The sequence below is a fragment of the Lissotriton vulgaris genome, chromosome 7, assembly GCF_964263255.1.
Source record: "Lissotriton vulgaris chromosome 7, aLisVul1.2, whole genome shotgun sequence".
NCBI classification, from domain to species: domain Eukaryota; kingdom Metazoa; phylum Chordata; class Amphibia; order Caudata; family Salamandridae; genus Lissotriton; species Lissotriton vulgaris.
The window spans coordinates 341,737,275-341,750,023 of NC_141695.1; the positions used below are offsets into that span (position 1 = coordinate 341,737,275).

The 12,749-nt window shown below is 43.0% G+C and overlaps 1 protein-coding gene across 1 annotated transcript in view; it reads right to left on the bottom strand.

The window, feature by feature from the left end:
* Positions 1-4,293: 4,293 nt before the first annotated feature.
* LOC147701541 (uncharacterized) overlaps positions 4,294-12,749 on the bottom strand; it is a 28,953-nt gene continuing 20,497 nt past the window's right edge. Inside the window, exons 2-3 of the mRNA XM_086929350.1 lie at positions 5,534-5,872; positions 4,294-5,195 (exon numbers count right to left, since the gene is read on the bottom strand). Of these exons, the coding sequence (XP_086785476.1) occupies positions 4,306-5,195; positions 5,534-5,872 (1,229 nt within the window). The 3' untranslated portion in view covers positions 4,294-4,305. The remainder of the gene's footprint in view (positions 5,196-5,533; positions 5,873-12,749) is intronic.

A 12,749-nucleotide genomic window follows, 5' to 3' on the forward strand; every position in this document is an offset into this window, starting at 1 on the left:
TGAAATTAATTAACATCCTCTACTATTTTAAGCTTCTCTATTTTAAACAAGCTTTGGTAAATGCATTAGATTTTGCCTATGTGATTACTAATAGGTTTTTTTGGACGTATATTTTAGCTTGGTGAGCAGCTGTGCCATATAAATTACTGAAACTTCGTAAAAGTTATGACTTGTTTATTGAGAAAGGTAGTATGATTGGTAACAACCTTTTCCACACAATTATGGACTTGCCACATTTATCATATAATCCATGGTCAGATGCATAATCTGCAGATAAAACAATACGGTTTCTAGCTCAAACGGTTCAAACTTTCCTGAAAATTCAGTGACGTGGGCATTGGAAATGCAGTTAAAACAAAACCGGTAGCGAGTAGACTTCAGTGCAGACGGCTTAGTACTATGATGTATATGAATGGTGAAATTAGTACAATTAAATGTAATGTAATAAAACTGGTTATGTATGTTGCATAGATATGACAGAACTGCGGTTTGTAATGTTAATAGAATTTATAGTGTGCATTGCTGCCTTGGACATGGCCTCCCAGTGCGGAAAAGCTTGACAATAATCCATATCTGTACACAAGCTCAAGCTTGGTATGAAGCGCAATGGAAAACCAGATCATTCTTTTTAGGCCGAGAACACATTTGTTCATGGGAGGTAGACTATGCCACACTTTCAGTAGTGCCAGAAATAAAATATTTAAATGCAGAGCACTTATCACCTCTAAAATTCCTGGCCAAGGGACCAAAGTATCATAGGATGAGCCTGTAAGTAGAAGAGCTGAGGAGGCTGAGTGTGGAGGGTGTAGTGTCCCTCTGTGTAGAGCAAAGCCCAGCCTCTCCCACGGAGAAGGCCCAGCTAGGACTGGGTGCGGGTTGTGGGATGCCCAGGTGAGCTCCGCTCAGTCTCAGTTCACCCATTATGCTCGCGTGTTGGCCCACTTGTTCTCCACTGTTTTTCTGTTCACCTCCTCAGCTGGTCAATCTCTGTTTCTTATCCTTGTATTTTTTTTTTGTGCTGCTGCGTCAGTTGTTGACCTTTACAGAGACATTTACGGAGCCCCGAGGAGCTCTACAAGGGCATGCCAGCAGCCACTAAACTCCACCTTCGGATCATAACATCGTAGCTACTTGCCACCCCCTCAGCAGTGCCTTGCATTCCCCGCAGTACCACAGCATTTTCCACACACTTGGATTTACTGCTGAACCTGGTGCCACTGCAAAAAAGTCACTGGAGTCATTGGAGGGTGTGACGCATTTCCCTAGATGCGTCACAATGTAAATATAAATAAGTAAATTAAATAAGAATTGGCTTGGTAGTTTGGTCTGCCCTGTTCCCATGATGCACTGGGCCAGGGACAGACTAATTTGCATGTAGCCAGGTTCTGAGCTGGGATGGTGCAGTGAGCTAAAAAAATGGTGATGGATCAAGCCCTGATCTGTTGACTGGGTATGAGTGTTCTGTTTAATTCAGATACTCTGTCCATCACCACCCCCCTTTTCGGAATCGTTTTGTCCACCATAAGCGTGGAAGGGTATACTCAGATGTGAGTCCCTTGCTCATTGCTCCATCAGGATTCAAGCAAGCCGGGCCGAAGACGGCTGTAATGCCAGAAACCGGTCCCCGGAAGCTTGTTTCCTTCCCAGTATAAGAATTGGCTTGGTAGTTTGGTCTGCCCTGTTCCCATGATGCACTGGGCCAGGGACAGACTAATTTGCATGTAGCCAGGTTCTGAGCTGGGATGGTGCAGTGAGCTAAAAATGGTGATGGATCAAGCCCTGATCTGTTGACTGGGTATGAGTGTTCTGTTTAATTCACATACTCTGTCCATCACCACCCCCCTTTTCTGAATCACAATGTAAATAGGCCACAACTTTTACGCCGCTTCTGCATCACAAAAGTGATGCAACCGTGGCGCAAATTTGAAGCAAGGGGCTTGTAAATCTGCCCCACAGTGTCTCGGTGGGGATCTGAGCCTCTCTATAATCACACGCTATATCTGTGGGGACTTGAAAATTACTATGATCATACACTATCTCTATGGGGACCTGAACATCAGTGTAATCACACACTATCTCTGTGGGGACCTGGCATTACTATAATCACACTTTATCTCTGTAATCACTGTGATTTCGAACCCTCTCCTCACACTCTATCTCTGTGGGAACCTGACCATTACTGCGATTAAACATTATCTCTGTGGGGATTTCAACATGGTTACCATCACACACTGAGGGGACTTAAATGTTACTATAATCACACACTATCTCTGTGGGACATGAACATCAGCATAATCACACACTATTTTTGTGGAGACCTGGGCATGATTGGAAACACCTACTATCTCAGATGTGATTTCAACATGATTATCATCACACACTATCACTGAAGGGACATGAACATGACTATAACCACACACTATCTCTGTTGGAATTTGGACAACACTGTAATCACACGTAATCTCTGTAGTGTCATGGATCTTTGTACATAAATACACACTATCTTTGTAAGGATTTCAACATAATTATCTTCAAAAACTACCTCTGAGGAGACTTGAGAACAACTATTATAATACACTATCCCCCACATGCATCATTGTGTTTTGTATTCGCAAACGGTGCGAATCGGTAATTTTGACCGTTTGCGAATGCAAAATTCAATTCTGGGATGCATCATCAAAATTGCGAGAAATCGCATTTTAAGAATTCGCATATCGTTTGCGAATTCGCATATCATTCGCAAAGATAAGGAATCGCATTTTTGCATGGAAAAATGGTATGCATGAAAAAATGCTATTTGCGATTCTGTAAAAAATCGCAAATAGCATTACCTAAAATAAGAAGAGCTCAGACTTGGTGTTATTTTTTTCCTAACCAAAGTCTCATGTGATTTCCATCCCTCTTAGTATATAAGGCACACTCTGACCATTACATTTCCTCTCACCATGGCTGCAGTCATAGTCTTGGCACGCAGGCGGAGATTGAGAGCTGCATTGAGGCGCAGGGTAGTGAGTGAAAGGATATTTAGGGTGCGCATTAATTTATTTGGTCAGACTGAGGCAGAAATTTATGACAAGTACAGGTTAAATGTTGATTCCATACTGGAATTAATTGATGATTTGGATCCTATACTACAGAGGCCCACCCTAAGAACACAAGCCATTCCTACTCATGTCCAAGTACTTTGTTGCCTACATCTTCTGGCTTCTGGTTCATTTCAAGGTGTGATTGCCATTGCTGGGGGGGTGTCACAGAGTTCCCTTTCAAGGTTTTTCAGAAATTTTTTAAATGCTATGTTGTTGAGGATCAGGCATTACATAGTTTTTCCAAGTACTCAGCAGGAACTTTTACAGACAAAGTTGGACTTCTATAATATGGCTCATTTTCCTCATGTAATAGGCTGCATAGATGGTACTCATATTCCCATATGCCCACCTTCTCACAATGAGTACATTTTTAGGAATAGAAAATTGTATCATTCATTGAACATTCAAGCCATTTGTAATTCAAAAACCATAATCACAGACCTAGTTGCTAGTTTCCCTGGAAGTGCTCATGACTCCTACATATTTAAACAGAGTGCCATATTTACAAAGTTGGAAGCTGGACATTTTGGAGATGGATATTTACTGGGTAAGTGATCATTTTTTTTGTTTTAAAACTGTACAGAGAAATGTTTTGACAGGTTTTCAAACCACTGAAATGTTGATAATGTTTCCATAGGTGACAGTGCTTATGGTGTGAGAACATTTATCTTGACTCCTTATCTGAATCCAACAACCCGCAAAGAGCAAAATTATAACCAAGCTCATATGTCTACCAGAAATGTGATAGAGAGGACATTTGGAATAATGAAATCCAGATTCAGAATACTTCATAAAACTGGAGGTGCATTGCAGTATCGGCCTGATGTTTGCTGTAAAATTGTTGCCACTTGTGCCATGCTGCACAATGTTGCCATGAAAAGAGGGCTTGGATTGGAATTTGAAGACAACATCCCAAATAACCACAATCAACCAAACCAACCCCAACCTAGAATCAATGGTCCTGATGCTGCAGAGGGAAGGAGAAGAAGAGCAGAGATAACTCAGCATTACTTTTAAATAAAGGTATGAGACAGGACAAACATGCATGTGCTGTAACTTAGGTATTTATTGTTTTTCAAATGAAAGTGAATGTGTGCTTCCATTCCAACGTATGTGGTATTTTCAAACAAAAATTTCATTTGAATAAAATCTTCAAATGTATTAATACTGTCAACCATTAACTGTTAAAATAAAGGCTCACAAAATATTCACATATGAATCACTTTTTCCTTGCTCTTAACCCCAATGCCTTAACCTTCACAGGGTTTGAATTTTTGTTTTTGCAGGTGTCTTTGGCTACATTTCTGACACTTCTTCTTTCTGAAGGTGGTTTGATATTTACATTTGCATTGTCTGAAGAAGATGCAGGGAATGCAGACACTGGTTGATAGATTGTACTTGGGCCTTGATGGTGGTCTGAAATGGGGCCTTGCATTGATTTCATGCCACATGCCAGCTCACCATAACATTTCATCATTTCCTTTTGGAAGCCAATTGTTGTTTCAATCAATTTAGAAGTATTACTGCACATTCTGTGCATGGCTCTTGTGCTTGACTGCGTACTCACAACTGCTCTTTGCAAAACTGCACCCTGGTCACCATGCATTGCTTGACTTAGTGTCTCTATTGCAGAGGTCATTCGTTCCATTTTGTCTGAAGAGACATTGACCATGTTGACAAGTGCAGAACTAATATTGTGCATGTCTTTGGCTATATTGGTGATTTTCCCCTTGATAACCCTTATGTCCTTGCCTTGCAGGCGCTGTACTTTTAATAACTTCCTCTCAAGGACACTGCCATTTACAAAGTCATCCATTGATTCATGAGTTTGTGAAGGAGCTCTGCGACGCCGGAAGAATTGTCGCAGTCTTTGACGCCTGCCTGGGACCCTTTGTGCAGGCTCTGCATTCAGTGTTGTATTTTGAACTGCAGTGTCCACATTTTCCTCTGCCTCAGATTCAGTGTCTACCAGTCGACGCAGTCTGCGTCTTTGATTTTGTGGTTCCACAGTGGGTGAAGGTGGTGGGTCAAAGTTATTTTCTGCCTCATTTAATAAGTCTTGTGTGAAAGACTCTGCAAATTGAATAAATTCTGCATCCAAATCAGCATCTAAAAATGAGACAGTGGGAGTAACCTGTTAGAAAAATATTCCCAATGCCTGTTTTTCTTTCACAGATTAACATATGACACTGCTATATTGAGGCATGGATGACAAATTATCGTGGAAGTGAATGTACCTATTGCTAACAGTGATCCTGTTGTCTGGACAGCAATAAAAGAATATTTGTGAGGAAAACTACATGTCCCATGATGCCATTCTTTCATCTTAAATTTACAATATTTATTATGCACTTTGGCAAAACATGTACTTTTGACATTTGTAACTTTACAGATCTAATCACAAGTCATGCACTCAATGACATTATCCTGTTTTTAAAAAAAATTACCTTGACTTGTTCCAGGCTGCTCTGAGGTGTCAATGTCATACACTCCAACAACTGCTTCAGTAGGTAAAGTCCCCTCTACTAGTTCATCCCAAGGGGTAGTTGGTATGTCTTTTGGTGTACCCCCACCAGTTTTCCTTCCAGATTTGATGCGTGTCGCAATCTTCTCCTTTGCTCTGCTGCGCAAATCGTACCATCTCTTCTGGAGATTACTGATGTCTCTGTGGGCGACACCTACAGCATTGACCTTTGCCTGTATTGCTAGCCAAATTTTTCTTTTCGTTGCCTCAGGTATTTTCAGTGAACTTTTTCCAAAAAGTTGGTCATGCTTAGCTGTGACTTCTTCAATTAGAACCTCAAGTTCTTTGTCACTAAATTTGACTTTCCTTTTCCTGGGCTGCTGCTGCTGTTGCTGCTGCTGCTGCTGCTGCTGCTGGGGCTCCAAAACCACATTGCTTGCCTCCATAATCTCAAGAGAAATCAGTAACCTGTCCAGCAGCTTCCACACACTCCCCAAACTGCCAAATTCAAGTTCGAAGTAGCCCACAGGTGTCTGTCATTAGTTTCAGAGGCAGCCACACTGCAATCACTTGAGTATTCATCATGTGCGTCTTTTCCTTATTTGCGAAGTCGCACAATGCGATTTCGCACATAAGGAATCGCATTTTCCTTGCGATTCGGTAAAAATTGCGATTTTTACCGAATCGCTAAAAAAATGCGAATTAATTGATGCATCCCATTTTGCGAATTCTTATTTGCGATTCCTTATTTTTCGCAAATAAGAATTCGCAAAATGACACAATGATGCATGTGGGGGTATCTCTGTGTGCGCCTTTCACACTTTATCTCTGTGGGGGACCTTGGAATCACTGATTACACTCTGTGTGGGGACTTAGTCATTACTGGCATAAAACATTATCTCTGTAGGGATTTCAACATGGTTATAATCACACCCTATCTCTGAGGGGACTTAAACATTACTATAATATGGTATGTATATAAATAGTATGTACTATAAACAGGTATGTACCCCGAAGATCCCTTAGATCCTGCGGGACAGGGCAATTAGTAATTCCTAAGATAAAGAAGGCGACAATGGGTGGTCGCTCGTTCTGCCTCCTAGCAGCACAAAACTGGAACAAACTTCCTCCATCTCTTAGGTTAGAAAGGTCGGAAGCTAACTTCAGGAAACTACTAAAAACGTATCTGTTCACGGTTTAGTTTCTCCCTTCTGGTTGGAATCGTGCTTTCTGTTTGTCCTCTCACCCAGCGCGGGGACACGCTGAGATAGTGTAACTTGGCGCTTTATACATTTCCTTATTATTATTATTATTATTTATAAATTTCCTTATTATTATTACTATAATCCCACACTATCTCTGTGGGGAGCTGGACATCATCATAGACTTGAGCATCAATATAACCTCACACTATCTCTGTGGGGACCTTTCGGGGGCTACTCCGACTTGGGCCGTAGGGGTCGGGGGCAGTGGTGGTTCCAGGTGTGTTTTTTTTGTCCTCATCAGGCTCACAGTCTGTTTTCTGAGTTTCTTTTGAACAGGGCTGCTGTTCACAGGAGATCTGGTCTTTGTTGAAGGCAGTCAGTCCTCCCAGGGTTTCTGGAGGTCGCTGGCTGCAGGACAAGATGATTTTTGGTTCAGGATCTCCAGTAGCTGCAGATAGGCATGTAGGGCTGAGGCCATGTCAGTTGTTCTCTGCAGTCTCCTCTGCTGGGCGTCTTCTTTTGTCCCTTTTTTTCTTAGGTTGCAGGAATTTGTTTTCTTGGTTCAGGACTGTTCCCTAAATACTATATTTAGGGGGTGTTTAGGGGTCACTGGGTTAGTAGCCAATGGGCTACTGACCTTAGTGTGAATACACCCTTGGTGTGCTCACCCCACGTGGGGGAGTGAGCACAATCCCTAATCCTGATTGGGGAGTGCCTGCCATCTGCAAGATGGCTGGTATTGAAGAGTGGGCTTCACCTCACCTCCCCCAACCTGAGGGGTGGAGTTGGCAAAGGTGGGCACACCTTCTGGGCTGGTTAGTTTTTCACGCCTGTCTTCCCACCGAAAAGGAGGGGCGACAGGAAGGGGCCCTGGTCCTGATAGCAGGAGAGGCTGGGGTCACATTGCAAAGGCTGCCAGGCCTTTGAAGCTCCCCTGCCACAGATGGCTCTTCCTGGCCTGGGGAGGTGCGAACACCTCTCCCCAGGAAAGACTTTGTTTCTGGGCTCAGGGAGCAAGGGCTCCCACCCTAGGGGTCCAGAAACATGTCTCCTGGTGGGAGGCTGGTGTGTACCAGTCAGGGAACCCACCAGAGGCTAGTCATTTTTCAGGGGGCATCTCTAAGATGCCCTCTGTGTGCATTTTTCATTAATCCCACAATGGCATCAGTGTGGGTTTAATGTGCTGAAGCTGAGAAGTTTGATATCAAACTTATCCGTTTTCAGTGTAGCTATTATGGTGCTGGGGAGTTCGTAATGACAAGCTCCGAGCACCATGTACTCTTAATGGCAGCACTGCACTGACAATGTCTAGAAATGGACTTAGACACTGTAGCGGTACAGGGCTCCTGCATCTGTACCTCACCACTGGTAGAGGGATGTAGGCATGGCACACAGGGATGTGCACCATGTCGACTCTTCTAGTTCTGCACCAAAAGACGCAGCCTGCAAAGGCAGTGTGTATGTGTAAAGGTACAGGACCTCTAAGGCTGGCACAATAGGTGCTGCAGCCCTTAGAGGTATTCCCTGGTCACAGTGCCCTGGGTACCTGTGGTACCATTTACCAGGAGCTGACCTGTGGCTAGAAATGCCAATTGGGTTACTTTTGGAGAAAGAACACAGGCTCTGGGAACCTGATTGGCAGGGACCCAAGGTACATCAAGTCAAAGTGCATCAGTAGTCTGGCAAAAAGTAAGGGTTTTACTGCAACAGAAACCCACTTTCCTACAGATTGGTAGCGGGGTCAGGCTGATAGGTATGGGATGCGGGTCTCAGCTCAACTTACTATACTAGCTTGAGCTAGGGCCACTGCTGACATCTCTTAATTCTTTCTCCCTATCTTCCTTTAAATCTCCAATTGACATACCCTCGCATTCAAAGTGTTCTGGTGTGTCTGCACACCCTACACATTCTCAGTTACTTTACGGGTCAGATTTGTGGCACTGAGTTTTAATCCTTGTGATCCAAAGCAGTGCTTTAATGGAAATGCAGATGTGCAGGTACTCACTATTTAGAGTGCCTGTTTGCTCCTGATACATGTTGGCACCCTCCAATTAAATGCATTCCAGAGGAGCTGCAAGTGCAGGTATTCTGCCTTACAAATTGAATAAGTGGAAGTAATCAATACCGGAAAGACAGTAACTGCCCAATTAAAGCTCTTATCTAAAGATAATGAAAGCATGCGGAGAGCATGGAGCCTATGGGTGAAATGGAGTCTGTCTTTTGGCAATCATCTAAAGAATTATGTGGAGGAGAAATAAGAGAGGCTAGACAGACTTCTTTTTTTAAGTCTGTAACACTTAAATCTCTAGCAATTAAGTAATCTCCCAAGCTTCCACTCTGTATTTATTTTTATTCCTAGACTCCTTCCCCAAAGCTTTCTCCACAGCATTTTATTTCAGTCTTCCGTATCCTTTCAAGGATAAAATCTCGACTGGGTGAAATCATACGCTGCAATATATGACTGAAAGTTGTTCGTTGTCAAGGAAGATTAAAATGTGGATCAGCTGGGAACCAAAACTGGGGGACAACTGTCATTGTGAAGTGCCTCTGCACAGACTACAGGACAAACCTGCACTGCACAATGCTGGTCAGGCCACCCTAAGCATGATGACTATTATTTTAGATAGCGCACTGCTCACAATGGAAGCCTAAATGTATCAAAAATGTATGCAACCAACAAGAAAATATAAATCACAACCAATGGAAAACATTGTATATTAAATACTACACGTCAGAAGACCAATAAGAAGTAATGAATTTCATCTCAGGAAAATAAGGGACACCACAGGTTTTAGTAATTGTTCTGAGCATTTTCCCCACTTGAATCCAAGTTTATAAACTCAGAATGAAGCTAATGTGGCACTCTGGTATTTTGCATGTTCTGCCACTTTTGGTTTTTCCCCATATGCAGTTTGTCCTGTTTTCCTGCCAAAATATGCCTGGTGAAAACAACTAAGGTATATGACAGTTGCTCAAAATTGTAGTCACAAGTTAAACTGAAACTCTTGTTTCAGCCATATCGGGATTTTGGCAAACATGTCAGGAGGGTTTAACTGGTGAATTTTACCCAACTCCAATTGTCCTTCCACTGTCATATGCATGTTGTTGAAGGAGGCCACTAAATTGATACAGAATGTTTGCCAGATCGAGAGTTAACAAAATTTGAGAAAAATGCAATTTCACTTATAATTATCTCCAGTCACTTATACTGAAGCCCTTACTTTCAACAGGGTTTACTTTTAATCTGTTGCATTTTATTTGTACTTGTTTCAAAAAATTTAAACTGAATTATGTAATTCACCAGAATGATTGATCACAATTAAGAGTGTGCAGGAGTATTTTTACAATGTTAGCAAAAGTCTATGAACAGCCCTACAACTCCACAGGTTTTGTGAAGGTTTCCGCTTTGCCAAAACATTATTGATGTTAATATCCGGGTCTCTCTCCCGTGTCAGAATGAGATGCTGGCTTGCACTAGGATATGGAATGTTGTAATCAGTAAATATTTACGTAGAACTTCCCATACCAAATTAGAAGAGCTAATTTGCTTTGCATTTTAAAAAGTCTCCAAATGTCTAAATTTGAGTTTGCAGTAAATACAGTATGGAGACTTGTTTAAAAGTTCTGTCTCAGTGGAAGGGCAGATCATACTGAAAGTCTTGTTTGAGGTGTTTTGTAAGAGCTCTATAGATATCTCATTCTGGGATTGCACTGAACATAGCACTGAAGTACAACTCTGTATTGCCAAAGTTCTAGGGATGTCTCATTATATGAATCAGTGGTGTAGCAGAGGCACCAAGGTACTTAATGCAATCAAGGAAAGTGGGCCCCTCTCGCTTAGTGGACAAAGGCAGCTGGGATTGGGATGAAAAAGAAGACTCGCAATGATGAGTCTGAGTGCCACTGCACCTGCTGCATTAACACTATTTGTGTCCTGTACTGCAATACACGTTAATGGATTAACCCCTTCGACAGACCTCTATTGATGTCTTCAGACGTTCCAGAACAGGACTATTTTGTGCTTGATTGTTAAGTACAGTAAGGTGTGACATTCTAGGGACAAGAAAGATCCCTTGTGGTCATCAAGGTACATTTCAAAAGGGTGAACTTCTCTACTTTAGCATTGTACAGGAGTATCTGGACATGTGTCAGGATGTGATGTAAACTTCACTACACATGTTCAACAGCTGGCTGCCTTGATTCTGAAGTCTGCAATGATTGTCATTTTGCTGTGTCTTTACAGGGAGACCTTATGGAGTTATCACTTCTTTAGACCCACATTCTTGGAGGTACTGCTTTGGTGCTTCTCAGAAGACGATGAATGTGTGAAAAGAACCCACCAGAAGAACACATGTTTTACCTTCGTTAACAATCTTTCAAATGGATATTTTAGCTACCTGTAGATTTTTCTATGACTTGCATGCATCCCTGTTCTGAGGAGTGGTCTTGTGGATTTTGGTGAAACGGTCCTGTCAGGAGAGTGATGTATTAAATGGGGTGGTTATGTGACCTCACTGTGTAATACAGTCACTAATATCTTTTAGACTACACATTAAATGGAATGAAGAATGTACAATGTTTAATTTACGGGAAAGACACAGAAAAAAAATGGCAATAGTCTAAAGAAAAATAATTTGCTATTTAGGTATTGCATAGAATTAAATGCTGCATGAGATTGCCCTTTTTGCTCTCAAAGAATTGTTCCTTATTATATGAACGGCTGCCATCATTATGCCCACTTGGGTGTTTTCACAGGTTCCATTGGTTCAAACAAGAGTGTCAAGACAAAACATGATACTTTCTCTGCCACCAGTAACCAGCTTATGTGTGACAAGAATGTATATCTATCTATCTGTCTATCTGTCTATCTATCTATCATCCCTAGGGACCTACACCCATGTGGATTGGCTGACAGGGAGTTAGCCGGCACGAAGGAGTGACACCACTGTGGAACCTCTTCCTTTTTAGTCAGTAGACAAGTCGAAATTTTGTGATAATGGTTATCATTTAAGTTGACGCTTCAATGAGTGCAACTAATCCTTACCATAAGGATAAGTGACAAGAAGGACCGCTGAGTTAGGCTATACCATTGATTGATGAGTGAGGGGTACTTTACAGACTCATAGCATTACATGTGTCATGCCCCGTTGATTAATCTGAAGATGGATGGAGCACACACAGCCACTCAGGTAAATTCCTAGTAGAGCTGCGATAGTTAGTATATGGCTAGGGAGAATTGGTTTGATGCGACAAGGGTATACATGGGTAATGTAGTCTCTCGAAACAGCCTGAGTGGAACGGCTGATACTGCGGCAGCTCTTTCGCCTTCCGTGCCGTGAGGGGAACGGCGGCATTGCTTCACATCCTCTTTCCCGAGCCATGAGGGAAATGGCGTGGAAAGAACTACATCCCCCAGCAGCCCCTGGGAGCGGGCGCAGGGAGGCGGCATCACAGCGGCCCTGAAAGGTGCGCAGGCGGGATGCTCTGCGGGACACTCTCTCAAAACAGCCTGAGGGGAACAGCTGACACTGCGGCAGCTCTTTCGCCTTCCGTGCCGTGAGGGAAACGGCGGCATCACTTCACATTCTCTTTCCCGAGCCATGAGGGGAACGGCGTGGAAAGAACTACATCCCCCAGCAGCCCCTGGTAGCGGGCGCAGGGAGGCGGGACACAGCGGCCCTGAAAGGCGCGTAGCCCTCACACACCGCGGAAGGCGCGCGGGTGGTGCCGGGCTAAGCCCGGGCAGAGGGCGGGCTGTCAGGGGCCAGAAGTGGCCGGGCCGGGCCATCCCTCTAACGTTTCCAGCATTAACGGCTTTGGCATCAAGAGAACTGCAGAAAGGTACTGTCCCTGTTTTCGCAAACTTGTATCGGGAGGCACAGAAGTCTTTACAAGAAGTACTTTCCCTAGCAGTGGAGATACTATTGTTCCTTTTATAATGGCAAGGAGGCGGGCAAACAAACCTCTGTTGGACAAAACATGCACTACCATAGA